The sequence below is a fragment of the Haemaphysalis longicornis genome, unplaced genomic scaffold (assembly GCF_048455015.1).
Source record: "Haemaphysalis longicornis isolate Haplotype H1 unplaced genomic scaffold, Haemaphysalis longicornis Haplotype H1 scaffold_8, whole genome shotgun sequence".
In the NCBI taxonomy this organism is placed as follows: Eukaryota; Metazoa; Arthropoda; class Arachnida; order Ixodida; family Ixodidae; genus Haemaphysalis; species Haemaphysalis longicornis.
The window spans coordinates 70,415,749-70,435,819 of NW_027526445.1; the positions used below are offsets into that span (position 1 = coordinate 70,415,749).

Genomic DNA, 20,071 nt, shown 5'->3' on the forward strand with positions numbered 1-20,071 from the left:
TATTATGCGTTTCTGTGCCATAAATCAGTATTCTAAGGTACAGAAATCTGCTTTCTAGCCTTTCCCATAATAACAAATGGTACGTTATTCGCAGCAAGTGCTTCAGGCTACTCCACAGTGCAGTGCCAAAGTCGGTTCCAAGCTGTTTCGGTAAAAACTGAACCCGTTGCTCTGCTGGCGGCCCGGTATAATCAATAACATGCTGAGTGTTTTAAGACAGGCCCAGAAAGAAGTGGATCATCAGGGCAACGGCAAAAACGAAAGTTGAAAGTGAGCACCTGTTGGTAATTCACCCTGGTTGGAACAGCTGTGCTAACTAATCAATGAATTAACGTGTTTTTCTTACACAAAGTTCTCGATAGAATCTACGAGGTAAACTGACGATCCCGCAGAATCGCGACAAAATCGCCACTGCTGGTCAAACATCGGTGCGAGCTTGTTTCGGCCCGCACAAATGAGCACGGTATGCATCCAATGAACCCATACGTGCAGTTCATTTCCGCACGTGCGCATTAAGTTACTGGGAACGAAATAAGATTTAGAACTGAACTCGCAGAAGATGTGATAAAAAATAAAAAGAAACGACGAAACGCGGTGTCGAACCCATGCACTTAAAATTCAGCGACTTTTCTCCAGAGCGACGCGTTAGACCACTCGGCTACAAAACCGCGCGGAGCGATACACCTTCTTTATTTGCGGACTACTTGCGTAGCCTTCACAGCGTTGCACTTGATGTATGAAACGGAGTATAAAATGCTCTGCATTTAATATCTGCATCACTGTTACTTATTTGCCAAAAGTTAAAAGTAAAAACAATCAACAAGTTAAAGGACAATTGTACACGTAGTTTTTATAAAGGGAACAGTTCAAATATAAAACGCTATGCACACTAGTTTTGGCAAAATGATGCAGTAGTTATTATGCTAAAATTTGCACACATTTTGTACCCATATTTTTCCGTTTTCAACTGTTACTCAATTGCTTTTTAACTTTTGTAATAATAATGCTCTTTAGGTGTCATGATGATTCGAACAATAGGCCGAAATCTACGCGCGGCATGTACGCTTACGAAATGTAGGGTGATTAGGAGTTATGCTGTTGTTTGATAACGTTTTTACCATTAAGTTGCATTTTATATTAACGCACTACAAACGCGTATGGTTTGAAGTAGTCTAAACTGAGCTGGGAGTCAGATAAATAGGTTCATCTGCTTATTCTGTGGGCTTTCATCGTGTAATCTGTCGATGGATCGGTTACGGGCGATTATGAGAAATTAAAACATTCTATTTTATAAACTTTATGAACATATAGTTAAAACATTGTATATATTCTCCAGGCATGTTCATAGCTTTTTGTAGTAGTTTTAACGAATAGAAAATGAGAGTAAGTTCACAGGGAATATTGTGTGCGGCAGCGAGCTAATCTGCACACAACCCAGAGCGGGGGAAGGGGAGTAAGGGGGAATAATTGAATAGAGCCGAAAGATAGAAGGGATAACTGATAGGACTAAATCTTCATAGCACATCGCTGACGTCCCAAACAAGACAAGCAGATCATTGTAATGACCCTTAAGCGGGCGGAACGCTTGTCATCGCGTTCTTCCCAAACTATTTTAAGATGCTTTACTGAAGCCGAAGTTGGTTATATATTGGTAAAATAGTGGGTATGCCCGCTCGATGTTTTTTGTAGTATGTATTTTTGTGTTTAGGGTAGGCAATTTTTTGAATATCACCTTTTATGTCTTAGATATTAAATTGTCATTCTAACGCCTATCGTTTCTGAGCATAATTGCATCGCTTTTGCTGTGACATATGGCAGGATATTTGAACGCGATAATAATCATCAACATGCTCACGCAAATATTAATCACTACTCAGTTTCGCGGTTTCACTCACGTTACTTCAACCAAATTATTGAATACAATGTAATCCCTATAAAGCTATAATTCTATAATCGGAAGGTTAAACGATCAATCGTCCAGCACTTCTGTAAATACGAAGCCCATTTTTGCAATTCTGTTGGGCACAGTGGAAGTTGACTCACACCATCATGTACCATTCATGGCTTATGCGGCTTGGTGAAGCAACCCTGTTGTGGGCCAAAAAATACTTTGTTCCCATCAACGATTGTCGTTCATACTGTTTCAATGAACGAGGAGCGGTTCCAAACAACTAGGGTGCTTTCATGGGCACAATGTGCCGCTTTTCTGGAAAACATTTTCCCAAGTGCCGCAATGAACTGGAAGCCATTGAAAAACATAATGTCTGTGCATGACTGGGAGATTATACTCTTGGTGGATCTCGCTGAGCTAGAGCTAAGTGCCGCGAATGTTTGTACCGCGAACCAACACCATTTTGGCTGAAGTTGCCTTAAAGGGACAGACAACCGATTTTTGTCGAGTATATGTTCGCTATCCCAAATGAAAGGGCATCACTCCAAACACCTTAATCCGAAACGGTTTTGCTGATAACGCCCTAGAACTTTTTAAATCTGAATTTTTAGATCTACGAACCGTATGTGTCCCTTCGAAAAATTGTGCTGGCAACCATGGCACCGAGTAGCACGGCAACATACGTTTGTCTGTATGCGAAATATAAAGTGGTATTTAAAAACTTGCGCACAGATAAAAAAATTATGAATTGAGGGCTTTTTTAATCCTTTATGTGCTTTTTAATCATGCACTGCAACTTTTTTTTTTTCGTTATAAGTCAGCCACGACGCCGACAGCCAAGCCAAGTTTCCGAAACCGAAACAGAGCTGTTCGTTACACGTGATTAAAGTTTTGCGCCGCTTAGCCGCTCTTCCAAATGGCATCGCTGCACAACTTGAGTGAACGCGAAAAAAGGATGCTGGAAATTATGCAACAACAAAAATTGGACCCGTATGCGATGGGCCCCGAGAAACAGGTATCATCAGACGAAAGTGACAGCGAGCCTGATTTTGACGACGGACCGCCGTCGCCAGATCCTGCGCGTCTTCAAAATACCGACTGGTAAGCATATGCAGGCCATAATGTTTTCATAATACATGTATATCACATGCTTGACGTTATCAATTAAACTACAGGTGCAGCTGCAAGAACTGCGTGGTAATGACGTATGCATACGAGTGCATTTGCTGCCGAGAATTACTGCAAATTTGTACGGAGACGTGCGTGACCTACGATCCGTACTATGCCATACTCTGCCTCGACCCGGTAGTCCTGCGAGTGGCCTACGTCGACGTCCGTCTGAACGGTGAAGACTATGGCGTCGAGGACGAACACAGGTCTGTACAATTTCAGAGTGATCCTGCAACTCAGAGAACAGGCATTCTTACACTGCTTTTGTTTCAGGAAGTACAGGCACACTGCCTACAGGCAGTTCACGAGGTGGATCTGGGGATACCTCGGCGTCGGCATCCGAAAAGTTATTCCTTCCTGCGCGGTCCATCGAATTAGGGAAACGTTTCCCTCTGAAAACTATCAAGGTTTTCAATACCCGCCGCTAGTGTAGCTCCGTAGAGCAGCTCTGAAGAGCAGTTCTGGCAAGCTCTGTAGAGCAGCCTTTAGCCGTGAATCTTTTCCAGCGCCTCTAAAATAAATGTTCTGGATTGGGAAAAAAAACACCTTTTCAAATGTGATCTGCCAGCATGAAATATGCCTGAAAATAAGATACTACAGAAACTGAATTCCTACACTAATTGGCAACTGCTCAGAACTTTTGAAATCCTACACTAATGGGCAACTGCTCAGAACTTTCGTAAACATGTTCACAGAAACACCATAGGAGACTTTTATTAGAATGAGAAGAGAACGTCTCGGCATACAAAAAACATGAAACAAGGTGCGGAGGCGAGTTTTCCAATGGCCAGTAACAAGAACACAAGATGTTCACACAAACACCATAGGAGACTTTTATTAGAATGAGAAGAGAACGTCTCGGCATACAAAAAACATGAAACAAGGAGCGGAGGCGAATTTTCCAACGGCCAGTAACAAGAACACAAAATCGAGCAGCAAGAGCAAACATTCGGTTCTTGGGTCCACAGAGTCGCATTATTATTCGCTAACAGTGTCCCATAACCACCATATAGGGCGACATTACACTGTTTGAACTTATCAATATGTACATCAAACGGGGAGTAAATAGACCTAGAAAGAAACGTCCATCAGGTTGCCACATAACATTTACCTCATTTTCATGGCTTAGCACAGGTGCAGTTTTAGCTTTCTGCATTTCAGCTTCCCTTATAGTAGCACAAGCACAAAAATTTTCACCTCAGAGCTTTGGAAGGAAGCAGCCGCACAACAGGTGAGACGGAATGCGCTGCACAGTGGCCAACAGTGTGGCTGCATGCTGTTTGAGAAATCAATGAAAAAGAAATTATTTGTCTGTCAAACTGACAAGTGTGGCCCAAAATGAATGCGACATGGATGTGTGACATGCGTGCGCTTAAAAATGAATTGCTGCAGTTATCCTCCCTCTGCCCCCCCCCCTTTTTATTTTCCTTGTTCTTCCGGGTTTGAACAGTGTGTATATAGCTGGCGCCCCAATTCAATAAACCTAATGGGTCGATTGTAAGCGCATGTGTTTGTCTTCTCGTTCCGTCCCATCTTTTCTGCTGTCACCTTCTTGTGAAGTTATGTATTAACCAGATCAAGCTGCCACTCTTATTAAGGCTCCTTTGAGCATTTGACTGACAAGAGAGGATAAAAGCACACAATACAACATGGAACACCACATCTGCATTCATATACTCGGTGACAACTTAAGAACGGCACCGGTAGTTGCCGCTGTGCCTTATGACCGTAGCCGGATGTTTCTCCGCGCGGCGCAAGTAGGGCGTTACTGGGAATATTTTGAACATGGCGTGAGCCGTTCCCGTAATTTTTTGGACTCAATATGCATATAAACGACTCCAGTCACAAGAAACAAACTGCGTGAGACAAGGCAGACGATATTACGCATTCATAGCAAACCCCTTTCAAAACGCGCGCGCACCGACTTCACGGGTCCGGCGCATTGGCGGAGTGATCCACTACATGAGGTGGTGCCGTTCTTGAGTTGTAACCGAGTCTACCAAATGCTATTAAGGCCATTCCCATTTGCAATAAGGAATGAATGTCAAGCAATCTTGCAAGAAACCAAGGAAAAAAAAACAGGCCACAACATAAACGCAACATGTCAAAATGAAAAGGTCTCAGCTTCTGAAAAGCACCACTGATGCCACTGTGACACATGCATCACCCTTCTTATTGAAAACTATGCTTGTGCTTTTTTGTTTGTCGCATTCAAGCTCAACTCTTTAGTCGCGGGTTATAAAGAGGTGCATTTACGTAATAAAAAACTGTCGATGGAAGCCCATTTACCGCCTCCTCACGAATATTCTGTGCTTTAATGTATGTTTTACCAACATGTGTGAGTATACACAAACCAGACCACAGGCAAGTAGCTTCAAAGCATATGACTACTTTAGTGTATTTGCTGTTCTAATCCTTTCGTGTTCTTTGAAAAAAAAATAATTTTGGTATGCACTACTAATACAAACAAGTACTGAACCTTTACAAAAAAAAAGCCATTCCACTCTGAAAAAGTGGATGACCAGCGAAGCTGAGGCAACGCAGAATTTTGAACAAATATATGAATTCTTAACGGACATCATGCTGTGACCAGCCATTCCACAACACCATTCAATCTTGGTAGATGGTCTAAAATTGGGGGGGTAGCTGTATCCGTTCTTGGTGGAGAATTGAAGCGTAGCAACAGGCTAAGCACAACCCGCACACTTAGAAATCTGCAACGTGCCTATCAACCAGGAGTACACACTAAACGCAGCCTCTGCATTACAACAGAAAGGATATGAAATTCAAAATGGGAAATGGTGACCTGCCAAGCAAGAGCAAGTGCAGTGCCAAATGAATACAAGCAAACATACAAGCAAATGAACAAACACGCACACAATTGCCTCGCACCTCAAAAAAACAAATGTAGACACACAGACACCTAGTGCTTCTTTTTGCCAAATCGTTTCAACTTTTGGCCAGCAGGATGAATTGAGGGACAGATATACAGGCCAAATTTTTTTCACCCAAGTAGCTGCCCAAAAACTATGTAAAAATGGAACAGGGGGCAGGAAATAGAATGGGACGGCACGCCTTCCAGTCTTATTAATTCCTTTCTGCTCTCATTGCTCAAGTCACAGTCGAGGCACGAGCAAACTCGGTCACACAGATGTCTTGAAACATCTCGACCTGGAATGGGCCATTGTTTCATACCTTCCTCAGCAACACGAATACGAGCTTCACAAACACACACCCTGACGAAAATGAAACAATATCTGCAAGTCGTAATGGCGGAAAAGTTTTCCCGCACCCTCTACCACCTAGATCGCTGCAATCGGTTGCCCTTGGATTAGGGGTCAAAATCCTTAGCAGTAAACATGAAAACATGCAACAATGGGCGTCTCAACCACCGGTGTCTCAGCCTCCTGCTTTGGGTTCGCTGCCAGATGGAAGAGTATCACGGGCCGCACGGGGTAGCTTGCCAAGAAGGTGAGATCCTCAGCCTGTAAATCAGCTGTTTTCATGTGTGACCAGACTGCGATGTCCCTTGCAGCACCTCACCCTGCAAAGGGGGGCAGAGGTGAAATTGTACCAAATGTTAACTTTCTTGAATTAACTTTCGCTAAGGTCGTTTTCTTGCTTGAAGTCGTACGGTCGAATAATAGCTTCCGTACAATTTATAGGAGAAGGCAAAAACAAACTGTTTAATTATTGTCTTGGGTTAGTAAAAACTGACAAATGCGCCTGGGCGGCGCCGTTCTTTTTTCGCTCACATGCGCTTTCTCGCGATCCGCTCAGGTCTCTCACCACACACGCACACTCGCTGACGCTCAACGCTCGACTGGCTGGGCACAGTCCGTCTCGCGCCCCGGTGCCAGAACACTCCTGTGTTTATGACCTACGGAGCGGCGCTCCGTAGGTCATAAACACAGCACACGGGACGGCGAGCAATGAGGTGACCGTGGAAGCACGTTTACCAGCTCCATGTAAGGGGAAACAGATGTCTGAAAATATAAACAGAGCACTGGCACTAAAATAAAATACACAAGAAAACGACCTTAGCGAAGGTTAATTCAAGAAAGTTACCACAATGTAACAAGCAGAAACACACGTGCATCAACATTGACTGGTGACATCAGGGTCGGTATTCTGCGTGGTGTTCGTTTCGAAAATATTGCCGCGACTTTATTATTGCAGGCGCAATCCCCGACCGGCTAACGGGGCTGTTCCTTGTTATGGGTATGCGCCCACTGGTGAGCAGAGGAGGAAGAAGTAGTCCGAGCTCGCTTGTGCTAGCTGTGGCACCGCCAGTGCTTGCCGGCACAAGTTCGCCATTTTAATAAACGTCTTTTACTCTCCTTACTGGAGTTCATAGCTACAATATCCATTTTGGTCCATTTCGTCTGGACGCAGTTGCATTTGTGAGGCCCCTGACCAGTGAGAGTGCTGCATAACATTCGGACGTCTGCATTAGGCAATTAAGGCTCACTCAAAACACACACTTCGAAACGGGCATGAACTGGACAAAACTGGGAATTCTGCCCCTGATGTATGTTACAGAGAGCACAAAATAAACGCAATCATTTTCCTGGTTCTTGACTAAGCGTGTGCCTTGATAAGGAACATATCCAAGCTCTGAAAGTGTCCCTGAGACAATGGAAGGACTCGGAATACTCACATAACAAGCGTCCAAGGTGCTACTTCTTGAACCGCAGCATTCGCTTGGCCTTCAAAACATCTATGTGGAGGCGAGGGTATGCAGCAGACATGGGTGCTGGTTGGGGTGACACCTTCCGCAGCTTCATGAAGCAGTAACTGTGCAGGGCACACTCTTCCATGCTGGCTACAAGCAGTTTCTGGACATATTCTGAAACGTCCAAGCACAGGAACATGATACACAGTTTACGGCTACTCTACACCACAAGCAACACCATGGCCAGTATTTTCAAATAGATCGTTAGCAACTGGTTGCTTCTGATTCTAGAACACAAGGAATTGCAGAAAGGAAAATACACCAAACCAGCTTACTGTGTGTTGCTTTGGTCTTTACAGGGCACAGCACTTCCCGCCCTTTGCATGATTTCGGCAACTTCCTGTGAAATTGGGGGTTGCCACTTGCATCCGTGGCCTGGTCTCGGACGACATTCTCGTTGTGGTGGAGGATGGCAAGCTGTGTCCTGCAACAATGATGTGAATGAAAACAGACTGCACGTTGCAGCACAAACTGAGAGAGCAGCTTTACAAAGATAAACTGTTAACACCACTGCACCTGGCACGCATGACACTTGGTGTGTATGCAGTTGACTTGGGAGCAAACTGATTTATCAGAGAGTGGAAGGACTCTAGGCATGACGTCTGTGATGCTGTTGACAGCTGTTCAATGTCCTTCAGCAGCCGTGGGTTGAGGACAATGCTCACCAGCTTTTGGTAGGCAGGTGTCCCTGTGAGAATAAAAGTACACCATTAAAAAGCAGTCTCCCTTGGCCAAGCATTGTTAGCATAAGAAGTAAGTAAATGTATTCGCACCGGGATCCAGCCACTCGTGGGGAGGGAGCTCATCATGCAGGCATCTGTGAAAGGGCCCTTCTTGCCCATCGTGCACATTTATTATGTGCCTTGTCAGGCCTGCAGGTATGAACATACATTGCACACATGTAACAAAACGGTAAACAAATATGACACCTCTTCCTCAAAAGTAGCGTCACCCGTTTCCCTCAACGAATTCCCTTACAGCTAGCATTGCAGAAACTACTGTGCCTGCATGCTGCACTTAGTAAAAACAGTTTCATAAGTCTTTATGCGATTTCGAAAATTACAAAAAGTTCTAAAAAGTTAGTTCTGGGTTTATCAGCATAACTGCAAGTGGGTTACACCATTAGGTGGCCATAATGCTCAATGTATGGTATCTGCTATTTTGTGTAGCTTGCTACTTACTTTTCCAGATGCTCAAACGCATAGTCACGTCGCCTTCTGAGAGTGCAACACAGAAGTAAAGGTGGTTGCAAATGTTCCGGATCCAACCACGCAGGGACGAGCACTCCTTTCTTTTCGAAGCAGCGTCCAGCTTTTTTTGGAGTCCTAATGGTTCAAAGAAAGCACAAATTAGTTTTGGAAACGTTCCAGAGCAAAAGCTCGTGGACAACCAGACAGGTAAAAGAGAAGACTAGCTAAGCCACAGTCTGTGAAATTGACAAAGGCTTACAGTACGTAATACTAAATAGGTAGGGCAGGCTTTCGCGTTCACCTGCATTTGCACCACCAGGTAAAACATTGCAATGACATCAACACTGAGAAAAAGCGTACCGCCTGTTATGAGGCATACTATTTTATAGTAGTTGGAAAAATGCAGATTTTCGCTTTTCAAAAACTTGGGCGGGACAACACTTCCCACATACATTAATTTTACATTTACATGTTCTTGCTGGCTCAGTGTTTCAACAGTTAGGGAAGCTCCACCAATCGCACTTCAGTGTTCTTAATTGGTGATGTCATCATTCATAATGTGATAAAGTGTATGGAGCAGCAATACCTGTTTTCATGCTTCCAGAATTTTCTGTAATAATAAGCAACTGCTGCTACTGTCAGTGGTATGTTTGTACTCAAGGCACTATAATCGAGTAATACACACACACATCACCTCTCTCCACCACCTTAAACCTTTTGCTGGAACACCTCAAAATATTTAACACAGCTTTAATAACTAGACAGCTTGGCTGAGGAATAGGGTATTTTAAATTTAAGAACTGCCACATGAAGGTGAGCGGGTTCAAAAGGGCTGACCCCATCCCAAAATTTTCATGATGGGTAAAGGGGGGGGAACAAAACGCAAGAACAATATCAAATAGCACAAGCGATGTCAGCTGAGCGAAGACGCCTAGCTTGCTACGTCAGATGAACACAATGACGATGATAAAGTTGCTGATGACGTGCACACGTTTTCAGTTATTGACAAGGTCTGTTCAAGAAATATTTTGTATGTCACCATAAGGATGGACAAAGCCACAAACATCTCCTGTTGTGAAATAAATGTTACTAATAATTATTGTTTTGTCGTGAGCTACGCACGAACGCAGCAGTGGTTCGCTAATGGGGTCCACGGAACCCAGGGGGTCTGCAAGAACATTTCGGAGGTCTGCGAGGCCCTCCCAAATTCTTCCACTCTTTCCCCTCCCCCACCCCCGTTCTTTTCTCCTTTTTGCCAAACCTTGATTGCAACAAAAATATGAGGCTTCGCTGCATGGCTTTTGTGTTTAATTGTTTCAATTTCTTTGCATAGGAGATGTTTTAAGGTTGGCTTTTTTCCACAGCATGCTAGCTATGCGGAAAAGCCAGACGTACAAAAGGCAGCATAGAGGTGTTCAGGCTACAGTAATCCCTCGTTAACTCGAAGTAGTAAAAACCGGGAAACATTTCGAGATAAGCGATATTTTGAGTTAAGCAAAACGCCGAAAATGTTTGCCCAGGTCACTGTAAAAGAAAAGCCAGTGCTGCCAGGAAAAGCTCCACTGCACGAGAGAGCTACCGTAGTAAAGGCACAAGAATTCGCAGGGAAAAAAAATTCCATGATTAACCCGACTTTTCTCTCCAATGTCAGAGATTTGCACTGCTTTGGGCAGGATATCTTGGTCGATATTTGGAAGCGTCCGTTGCACAGACCACTCACAACTCAGCAAAACTGAACTCAAGACGCGTCGCGCGCAGATCGCAGGGAAAACAAAGAATACCAGCTCGCACATGCAAGGGCTATGTTGCGTACTGACAGGTGCACGCTGCACCACCGCGCATAAGTCGCGCACAGGTGCGCACATGTGATCACTCCCACAGTTGCTTGACAAGGCGGATAGGAAACGGCTGTGTCCGCAGGAATTTCAAATTCGCCCTTCACGACCGCGTTCGGCATTATAGTAAGAGCTAAGCGTTCGCACGGAGCCCTCGTTTCCTGTTGGGAGTGGACTTTGCCTTCTGCCCTCCAGGTCAAGATTTCGAGATATCCGCTGTCCCCTCCGAAAAACGTTTCGAGATAAGAGGGGGCAAATACATAGCACCTATGGGAGGTTAATGCACGGCGAAAAGAAGTTTCGACTTAACCGATATTACGAAATATGCGAGTTCGAGTCAACGAGGGTTTACTGTACTTTCAGCAGCAACAGCAAATCGTGGTACAATATAAGTAGGGTTCTGCGTTTTCGAATAAATCCGATAAAATCCGAAAAACACTCGCCGGTAAAAATTTTGCGAATTCGGATTTATCTGAAAAACTCCGAATTCAGTGAAAACGAGACTACCCTTTATCTTTGCCAGGCATCCTCGAACAACTTTTCCCATTCTATTTTCATGTTTCCACTTTTGTTCGTTCCATTGACATTGCGCACTGGATTTGCTAGGTCTTCCCATATCTAGTGCGAATGTCGAAAGAGCATTCTCCATGTTTCGCGTGGTCAGTCGGAAGGAGCGTGCTGCGGTGACAGACACTAACATTGGAAAATATGCCTGAATATACTACAAGTTGTAAATGGATGTCACCATGAATGTTGCAAATATTGACTCTGCAATAAAAATGTCTCGACTGTTTGATTTCTTTCATTGTTGTACATGGCACTTCTTAAAGATCAATACTCTACTACCTTAATAATCCGAAAAACTCCAAATTCCGTGTACTCTGAAAGGACCCTCCGAAAAACTCAGAATTCGCAAAAATAAATAAACTTTGAAAACGCAGAACCCTAAATATAAGACACATATAAAAGTCATAAAAGTGCGAATTGAATAAGAATAAGGACCACTACAGCTGCAGCTGCTGAGTGTTTCACGTTATGACACGAATCAACAATGTTTTCTGCGGGTTCCCCCATCACACTTGCTAGTGCAAAAGAAGCCCCCGGCACACTCATGGTTCAGATACACTGCACTAAGTTTAAAGGCCTCGAGTTCTGCTCTTACTGTGATGATCAACTATCTTGCAATGGCCCTGAAAAAAAAACAATCTGATGGTCATTTGAAGTAAGCTCATTGCATTTCAAAGCTTTAAATTAATTGAGTCTTTGTATAGTAAGTTTTTTCGTTTAGTTTTTCTTTTTTTGCTTATTTTCCCTTTATGTTCTACTTCTCTCTCCCCCTCCTCTTCCCTGGCTGGATATGATTTTGTATGTTACCACTGTGTATAAGCATTGAAGAGGTTGGGTGAATGTCTAGGAAGACAAGCATTTGTATATGTCCGCTTGCAAATGGTTGGAATTTATTGATCGATTGATTTGATTGATTGTAGGGTTTAACGTGCCGACGCAACGCAGGCGATGAGGCGCGCCGTAGTGGAGGGCTCTGGATTAATTTTGACCACCTGGGGATCTTTAACGTGCGCCGAAATCTCGTACACACGGGCGTTTTTGCTCTTCACCTCCATCAGAAAAGCGGCCGCCGCGGCCGGGAATCGAACCCGCGACCTCGTGCTCAGCAGCGAAATGGTTGGAATTGCTGGCTGAGTGCTTGAGTGCGAGGCCTGCAGAAAAAGGAGCCAGATGAAACAGTATTGGTCAACCAACCCTTCGCGACATGCCAGCTATCAAGCTCGTGCTCCACTTCAGGCTCATGGTCCCGCAGATGCTTCCTGATGCTGGGGTGCCTGTCAGTTGTGATGGCAGCAATCTTGAGGTCAGCCCTCCGCAGGTCATCAAGTCCCCTAACAAAGCCTGCCTTCTCCATCTGGGAGCTGCTCTTCACATCTGGTGACTGCACCACAGAACACACACAAAAAAAATGTCACCTTAGCGCACTGTTTGTGCTGCCTTCCACGGTGCAGGCAGGCTCATGAAAGAAAAAACAAAGCTCATTCTTGCCTCTCCAACTTGCACCTGAATGGAATGGACCACCTTTGATGTTTCCGCATCCACAAAATTGTATGTGAGGTATTTCGCTGAGTGACCAGGGGAGTCGCACCTTCCATCCCCAAGCAGGCGAAGCTCCTGGCCTTTTAGGGTGACAAAAAGGTCTGCCTGTTCAGCCTTCCAGGCCTGTAAAATGACAAATCCCATACAATTCCAGTTCTTTTAAGGCACCTCTCTGTGTCTTACCTTCTTTATGGCTGGTACAAGACAGCCCTTTTGGTAAACCATATAGCATGTCTTAGATGGCACACTAATGTTTACCGACGCCAGCAGGCGCAGCACCTTGGTGGGACTTGCCCCACCGAACATTATTGCCGCACACAGCAGAATGTTGCCAGCAGCCATTCCATTCACCAGTGGCTGGCTGTACCACACTTTGTAGTGGTCACCGCATTCAGCGGTGATTTTCAGAAGTGTGCCCTGGACATACGTAGTGACCTTGCACCGTTGACTGCACTCCGCACACCTCTCAAACAACTTGAGCAGAGCACTCTCGAAGACGATAAATTTCCGCTCAGCATGGGGCAGCTCATTGGTGTCCCTGCAAAAAGCACATTGAGTTATAATAGGGGCATGCTACACAGTCTAGGCACTTAACATACTCCTGCATGCTGTTGTCAGGTGATGGCCTGAAGCTCGTGTCCTCGCAGTCCTCTGCAGCACTTTCGCAAAAAGAGGCAGATGATGTCGACACATCCAGCTGCTTGTACCTTTTGTGTGCTGGCGTTGAGGCAATTAAGGGTGCAAAGTCGGGGGGAAGGGGCTCAGCTTTGCTGCCATGGCAAGCGCATTTGCAGCATTTCCGTTGCTCGATACTGCTGTCGGTCTGCACGGCAATGCTCCTACGGTCGACCTGAAGCAGCCGATTAGCCTGTGTACCTAGAGGAACCAAAGCATGCATTTGAGTTTCCAATCTTGGCAACATTTGTTTTTTTTTTGTATCTTCAACTCTCTTTGCAATGCTGTTTTTTTTGGAATTGCGATTTTGGGAGTTGTAGTAGTTCATTAATTTTTGGGTGACCCGACTAATCGCGCTAGGCCTCGATGCATGTCGGTGAAAACGTACAGTTGGCAAAACGCTTGTCTATAACGGGCGAGCGGTGTGCTCCGGACTGCGCGGGAGACATCTAGTGATAATGCCTGGTTTGAGACCTGTAGAATGTGAGCATGCGTGACCCGCATCAGCGTGATGGCTATTTCCCTCCTCGCTGTGCCCACCGCCTTGGCTTCTGTACCCTCTTTTGCCGTGAGAAGCGCTGCCTGCGCTTCCGGGCTGGGAAACAAAAGTGGAGACTACTGATTGTTAGTACAGCGTTGGCTGCGTTTATTACGTGCGACACCGCTTAATTTTCGCAGCGGACTACGGAATTTAGACAGGAGTTGTTTTTCTCTGTATACGAGAAAACTAACAACAATTGCCAAAAACGCATCGCTGCCGGCATTCTGGAGTGACTAGGTATCAGTCCGTGAACGCTTGCACAGTGCATTAAGTATTGTGGCGTTAGCCCGTCAGCAGTGACGTGGAAAGCCAAGCTCAGACACCGGATAGTGGTGCACGCCGTACTCATGCAGCGTATTGGCGGAACGATGACGCAGTGAACAGCTGCCCGCCAAAGCTAATGCAGAAGAGCACGCTAGCGTGAGTGATCTCCCCTTTCGTTCCCCGGCCTGGCAGCGCAGGCATGCAGCGTTTCTCACGGCGAAAGAAGGTGTGGAAGCCAAGGCGACGGGCACAGCGAGGAGGTACACAGCCATCACGCTGATACGGGCCGCGCATGCTCACATTCTACCCATCTCAAACCAGGCGTTATCACTAGGTGTCTCCCATGCACTCAGGAGCACGCTGCTTGAGTGTTATAGACAAGCCTTTTGCCGACTGTACAAATTCATGTGTACTGCCTATGGCTCTGGCACACAAGATAAGAGCAAGACATTGCTTTAGCCACAACTTTATCTTGATTCGCAAGGTGAAATCTACAAGTTCAGCATAAAAAAATTGGCTTCAATCCACGCGGTGAAGGTCCGGCATGTGAGCTTAGTGATTCCCATTTAATACCAATTTAAACTAGTTAGTTTAGTAAGTTTGAGAATTGTGAGAAAGCTGAGGGAACTTTTATAACCGCCATTTATCAGAACCAGTTCCTACTTTCACCTGTTGTAACACACAACCGCATTCGTATTCACCAATTTAGAAAACAGAGTCCCATTCGGGGCAAGCAGTGTGCAAAAAGTAGCGTTTCTCTACCGCTCTGCAAACCAATCCGTAACGTATGTTTGCCGCACAACCACTTGATTCCGTCAGGTGCGGGTTACCCTGGAGGTGCTGTCAAACAAGTTAAGCCGTGTAATGGACACAAAGCTCCACCAAAACAGGCCCACAAAAGCAGACGACAAAGTTGACGCCACCACTGCCGGCAAGCAGGCACTTCCGAGCAGGGAATGCTGGGTAAATTCACTGCGCCATCTCTAGTATGCTTCGTGAGTGAACAACCCCCCCCCCCTTCCCAGCCGCCTTCGCCGCGTTGGGAGTTTGTTGTCCCGTACGCCACAAAAGAACATTGGCTGGTAGAGCTAGCAAGCTTTGCTTTAAAAGGCACCACATCCACACCAGCATTGCATGTAAACCACAGGAAACATTTTATGCAGACATTTCAGCTTTAGTTCTTTACCTCTAGATGTGTACTGAGCACTGCTTTCCGACAGGGCATTTTGAACGGCGTAGATGTGGTCACCACATGGCTCTGCCAGAAAGAAATAAAAAGGCGAATGTATAATAAGTGCATCCACCTGGGCATGTGATACCCAAGTCCCCACTCTCGCGGTCCCATACCACACTGCACCTGTGCCAGCACACAAAGAGCCATTTTAGTATTCGACCATGACGTACCAGTTCAGAGGTGTGTGCAGAGCCACTGAAGCTGTCACCGACGGCCAGGCATCTAGCAACATCGTCCAGCTCCACGACGCTACCATCAGCTGAACTGCTTGGAAAGCCCTGCATATCCAGACAATATATGAAGCCAGTCATCAAACCATGGTAAAAATGAGTGTAAGCTAAACCTGAAACAACTTCCCGAGAGCTTTAAGACACAGCAGACACTTGTCCCCCCGTGCCACACAAACATCTACCACAAGAGCACGAAAACCATTTACGCGCTCTACAAACAAACATTCCCTCATCCTATCTGCCTCCACCTTTTTAAACATTATATAATTAGATGCCTTTGCAGAGAACCCGCAAGCTACCCCATTTAACAAAACTTGTTGGGGGGCTAGTTGGTTGATGAGTCTTAAATATGTTTACCGCAAAAACCAAAGACGGTGCACAAGAAAGGAGACAGGACAAGCGCTAACCGTAACTTAATGGCCGCGAGCCAGGCGAGTCAAAGGCCTGGCTCGCAGGCCTTATATTTAAGATTCATGAACCAAACATATTTAAGAATCATAAACCAACTCGTCCCCCACAAGTTTTGTTAAATTAGCCGTCACTCTCTGAGGGCTCCTTTGTATCCGTTCCCTGCTGCTCTTGCCTGCTGCCCTGTTGCCTCAACGTGCCAGGCAAGGTTAATCGCCTTCAATCTCCAAAAAGGACTTATACCAGCTGACGTGAGTGCTCTTTTCAGTTACTGGAACCCGCCGTTTGGCCTCCTCAAACAGATGTGCAAACATTTGAAGTCGGAACTATGGCGACAAGTTCATCGATTCAAAGACCGGTTACGAGTTTTGTGCTATGCCTTTTACCCTGCCCGGCTTGCGGCAATTAAGTTACGGTTAGCGCCTGTCCTGTCTCCTTTCTTGTGTACCGTCTTTTGTTTTTGCGCTAAACATATTTAAGAAAGCTACACCATGTTGTAGGCACATGTGACAATCACCATGGATTCCCCCCAACCTACAACTTCCTACTACCTATCTTTCGGAGAGTGCCTTGGTGAACACCGGCCTGGATTACCAGCTTCGGCTGGCCTAGAGGGCTGTCAATGCCTCCCACACTCAAAGCATCTTGGACTGTGGCTGCCTCTGGCAAGCTCTAATACAAGCTCACCTCCTGGAATCATTTATTCTGTCTCTCTCTCTCTCTCATGCATCTCAAACCACAGCCTTTGTGAGGATTGTAGCATAAAACAGAGCAAAATTTATAATGACGGTAATAATAATGATACCAATCACTCAATCTTCAATTATTAATCAATTATTTTTCACTTATCAATTATTAACGAAGTAAACAAATAGCTAAAGTGACGGAATAAAACTTTGATACGGTGGGTTATGAAGGTTGGCTCTCTGTGTTAGTACAGAATAGCAGAACTCCTGTACATCTCATGCTACCTACCAGTTTAGAGCTGTCTGCACAGTTGCTAAGGCTGGAACTGATGACGAAATTGGCTACGACGTCGTCCACCCACACGTCGTCGTCTGTCGTCTCCAGAACGGTGCCATCGCATACGCTGCTGGGTAGCTCCTGCACATCCAGGAAAGTTATGAACCTTTATGAAATGAAGTGAACGTATAAAGTAATCCCTTATCTGCTAGTTATCAGGTGCTGCAGAAAAGCCATTAAAAATAAATGAAACCACCCGGCACATGTAATTCGCTTTGCATAGTTTAAAATTTTCGGTGCCACAAAGACTGTTGTTGCGGCTACACGAGTAAGCGTGTTTGTTTTTTTTTTTTAGTGCGCCGCTCGTGCTTCGACCCTGTGCGCGATTCTGTCTGTCCAGAAGTTGTTTCGGAACGGAGTGCATTGCGCTAGCGAGCACTCCGTCGTGGCACGAGCTGCGCCGGGTAATCGCAAGTTCAACTAAGAAAATTGTGTTTGCATAAGTAAGTGCCACTGGCTTTTCTGCACGGTAGTTTCTATGCTGCGCAAACTTGAATAAAAGCAGTCGTTAGCAAGTGCATTCGCTCGATGTTAAAGAAATGTTAAACATATAATAAAAACAACCTTTTCTTACCTTGTCAAGGGTCCGGAAAAGGGAAACAGACGGCACAGCATCGCCCTTCAGTCTTTTCCTAGTCCGCTCGCTTCTCTCCGGACAGTAGTAGTCCGAGGCGCGAAAATGAGCAGAGCAGACGCGTTCGTAAGGCGACAATTGGTAGCCCAGAGCCGCTTCCCACTGCCTTTTCCTGTTTATGTCGACTGGCAAGATGTGGAACGACACGTCTGAGTTGCGCTTGTAATAATTCGAGCAACTCGTCACTGCACAGCGAGAGGAAGGCATGCTTATGCAACGAAGACGTCAAGAGAAGCAGACAATCAAGCCACCATATTGCGCCAGTGAGCCGTGGCAGCTGGCATCTGCTCACCGAAAGAAAGCGAAAGCAGCGCCGCTTAAAAATTTTCAAAAGAATGTTTAAAAATACAGATACAATTTAAACTTATACAAATTCTCCTGGTAAAAGGTTTTCAATAGTTAATAAGCGTTTCAGCAGTTTTAGTAGCGGCAAGGTTTTCAGGTCACGTGACAGGGACACATATAGTAGTGTCAAGTTTCCACGCTGCGGACCGCCACCCCGTGGATTTTGGAAAGTTTAGTGCCAAATTAAAATTATTTCCGCTAATTTGTTTCTAACTTGCTTGTGGTTACCGGGCTATATAAAACGCTGGCTTTCATATGAGCTAGAGAACAAATACTCGACAAAAATCGGTTGTCTGTCCCTTTAAAGAATAATGTTGTCGTACTGTAGTACCGTTGTTCTGCAGGTACAGTTTCACTGGTCAACCAACTTCACTGGGATGAATGGCCGATTTACTTTTCGGCATAGTGCAAACGTTATCTTAACGCAATCGGTTGGTATGTTTCGAGAATAGCTTCGCTAAAAGGTTTCCTTTACCACGTTTTCCCCAGTGTTTATAACAAACTACAGCCCCTCGGTTACGCTCACTGGACAACTATAATTCCCATGGCCAGGCCAGGTTTTAGCTTATATATTCTCAAGGTACCACAACAAGGAGTAATGAATGTCCCGAAACTGCGGGAAACACCCGCAACTCTTGATTGACGAACTTCCGGTGCGTAATCACAATGTTGCTACTGAGGCGGGAGCCGTGCCAAGTGCCATACAATCCATCCACATTTCTTCAGACTCCCTTCTGTGGGGTTGTCCGGAGACTATCAAAGATTTGCTTAGCAATTGTCCATGTACTCTAATGAGCGAAAGAACCTTGAGGCAGCATTACTACTCTTGAACACTCTCCCTCTGGCCGAACACAAGATTTTGGGCATGTGTTCTAACAACAGCAAACAAAGCTTAGCCGTTAAAGCCCTGCTTACATTTCTCAGTGACTCCTCTCTGGATTCTCGGGTTTAGGTCGGCAAAAACAACAGAGTGCGAAATATTGTCTCAATGGTTTTTGATGGACTATAGTTATGTGCTGAAAAGTGGACTGTAATCATCTGTTTTAGCGCCCCGCTGTATGAGACACGGTCATTAGTTTTATTGATTCTACATAGTTCACTTGTTCATTTCATTGTCACTTCCCTTACCTTCCATATTCATTCCTTTCTCTTTTTATTCCCGGTACCCTACCCCCAATGCGAAGGAGCACGCCAAATATCACTTTCTCAGACCGACCTCTTCTCCTTTTCAATAAACATTTATTCTCTCTCTTTCTTCTTTAGGCTACAGCCGGAGTGCTCAGCCGTCCTTTGTAGTGTCTCGCAGGTTGTTGCCCAAACCAGGCCATATATCTCCACTTTCCAGATCTTCCCGAGTTTGGGATGACTAAGCCAGCCGCAAGCCCTACCCCACGACAGGAACGACCACAGATACGGAATGAAAGACGGTGCGTGCGGCAAACATTTCCTGCTATGGGCTGTGCATTAAATGTACACGCACCGCACAATAAAATTTCGCTAATGGAGCCCACTTATAGCTTCAATTCCGAATATCAGAGAAGTGGTGCGCTAATTTTCTTAGTAGCAGCGTAGTCTGCAATACCGAAAAGAAAATATTGACGTCAATACTGGAAACAGGAACTAACAGCTCGTATTTTAGTCTGTCGCCGCCAGCTTTCTCTTCACCTAACGTCACCATATGCGAGAAAGTAAATACTGAAGAGCGACTGTGCCTCTATTATATAAAACTGCATGCGTGAGCCACGCAGGCAACTCCAGAGTCGCTTCTTTCCCGTGCAAAACCGCATGTG

General features: G+C 45.3%; 1 protein-coding gene and 1 long non-coding RNA gene across 2 annotated transcripts; both read right to left on the bottom strand.

The window, feature by feature from the left end:
• Positions 1-6,177: 6,177 nt before the first annotated feature.
• On the bottom strand, positions 6,178-8,459 carry LOC144149287 (uncharacterized). Its single transcript, XM_077680854.1, has 4 exons — positions 8,313-8,459; positions 8,072-8,220; positions 7,722-7,910; positions 6,178-6,605 (listed from the first exon to the last, which is right to left on the bottom strand). The coding sequence occupies exons 1-3, from the start codon at positions 8,321-8,323 to the stop codon at positions 7,741-7,743; spliced, it is 330 nt and encodes a 109-aa protein (XP_077536980.1). The 5' UTR covers positions 8,324-8,459; the 3' UTR covers positions 6,178-6,605; positions 7,722-7,740.
• Positions 8,460-8,605: 146 nt separating this feature from the next.
• On the bottom strand, positions 8,606-12,715 carry LOC144149288 (uncharacterized). The gene is made up of 3 exons (XR_013318255.1): positions 12,583-12,715; positions 8,978-9,121; positions 8,606-8,668 (listed from the first exon to the last, which is right to left on the bottom strand). It is a non-coding gene; the product is annotated as an uncharacterized LOC144149288 (long non-coding RNA).
• Between the last annotated feature and the right edge of the window lie 7,356 nt (positions 12,716-20,071).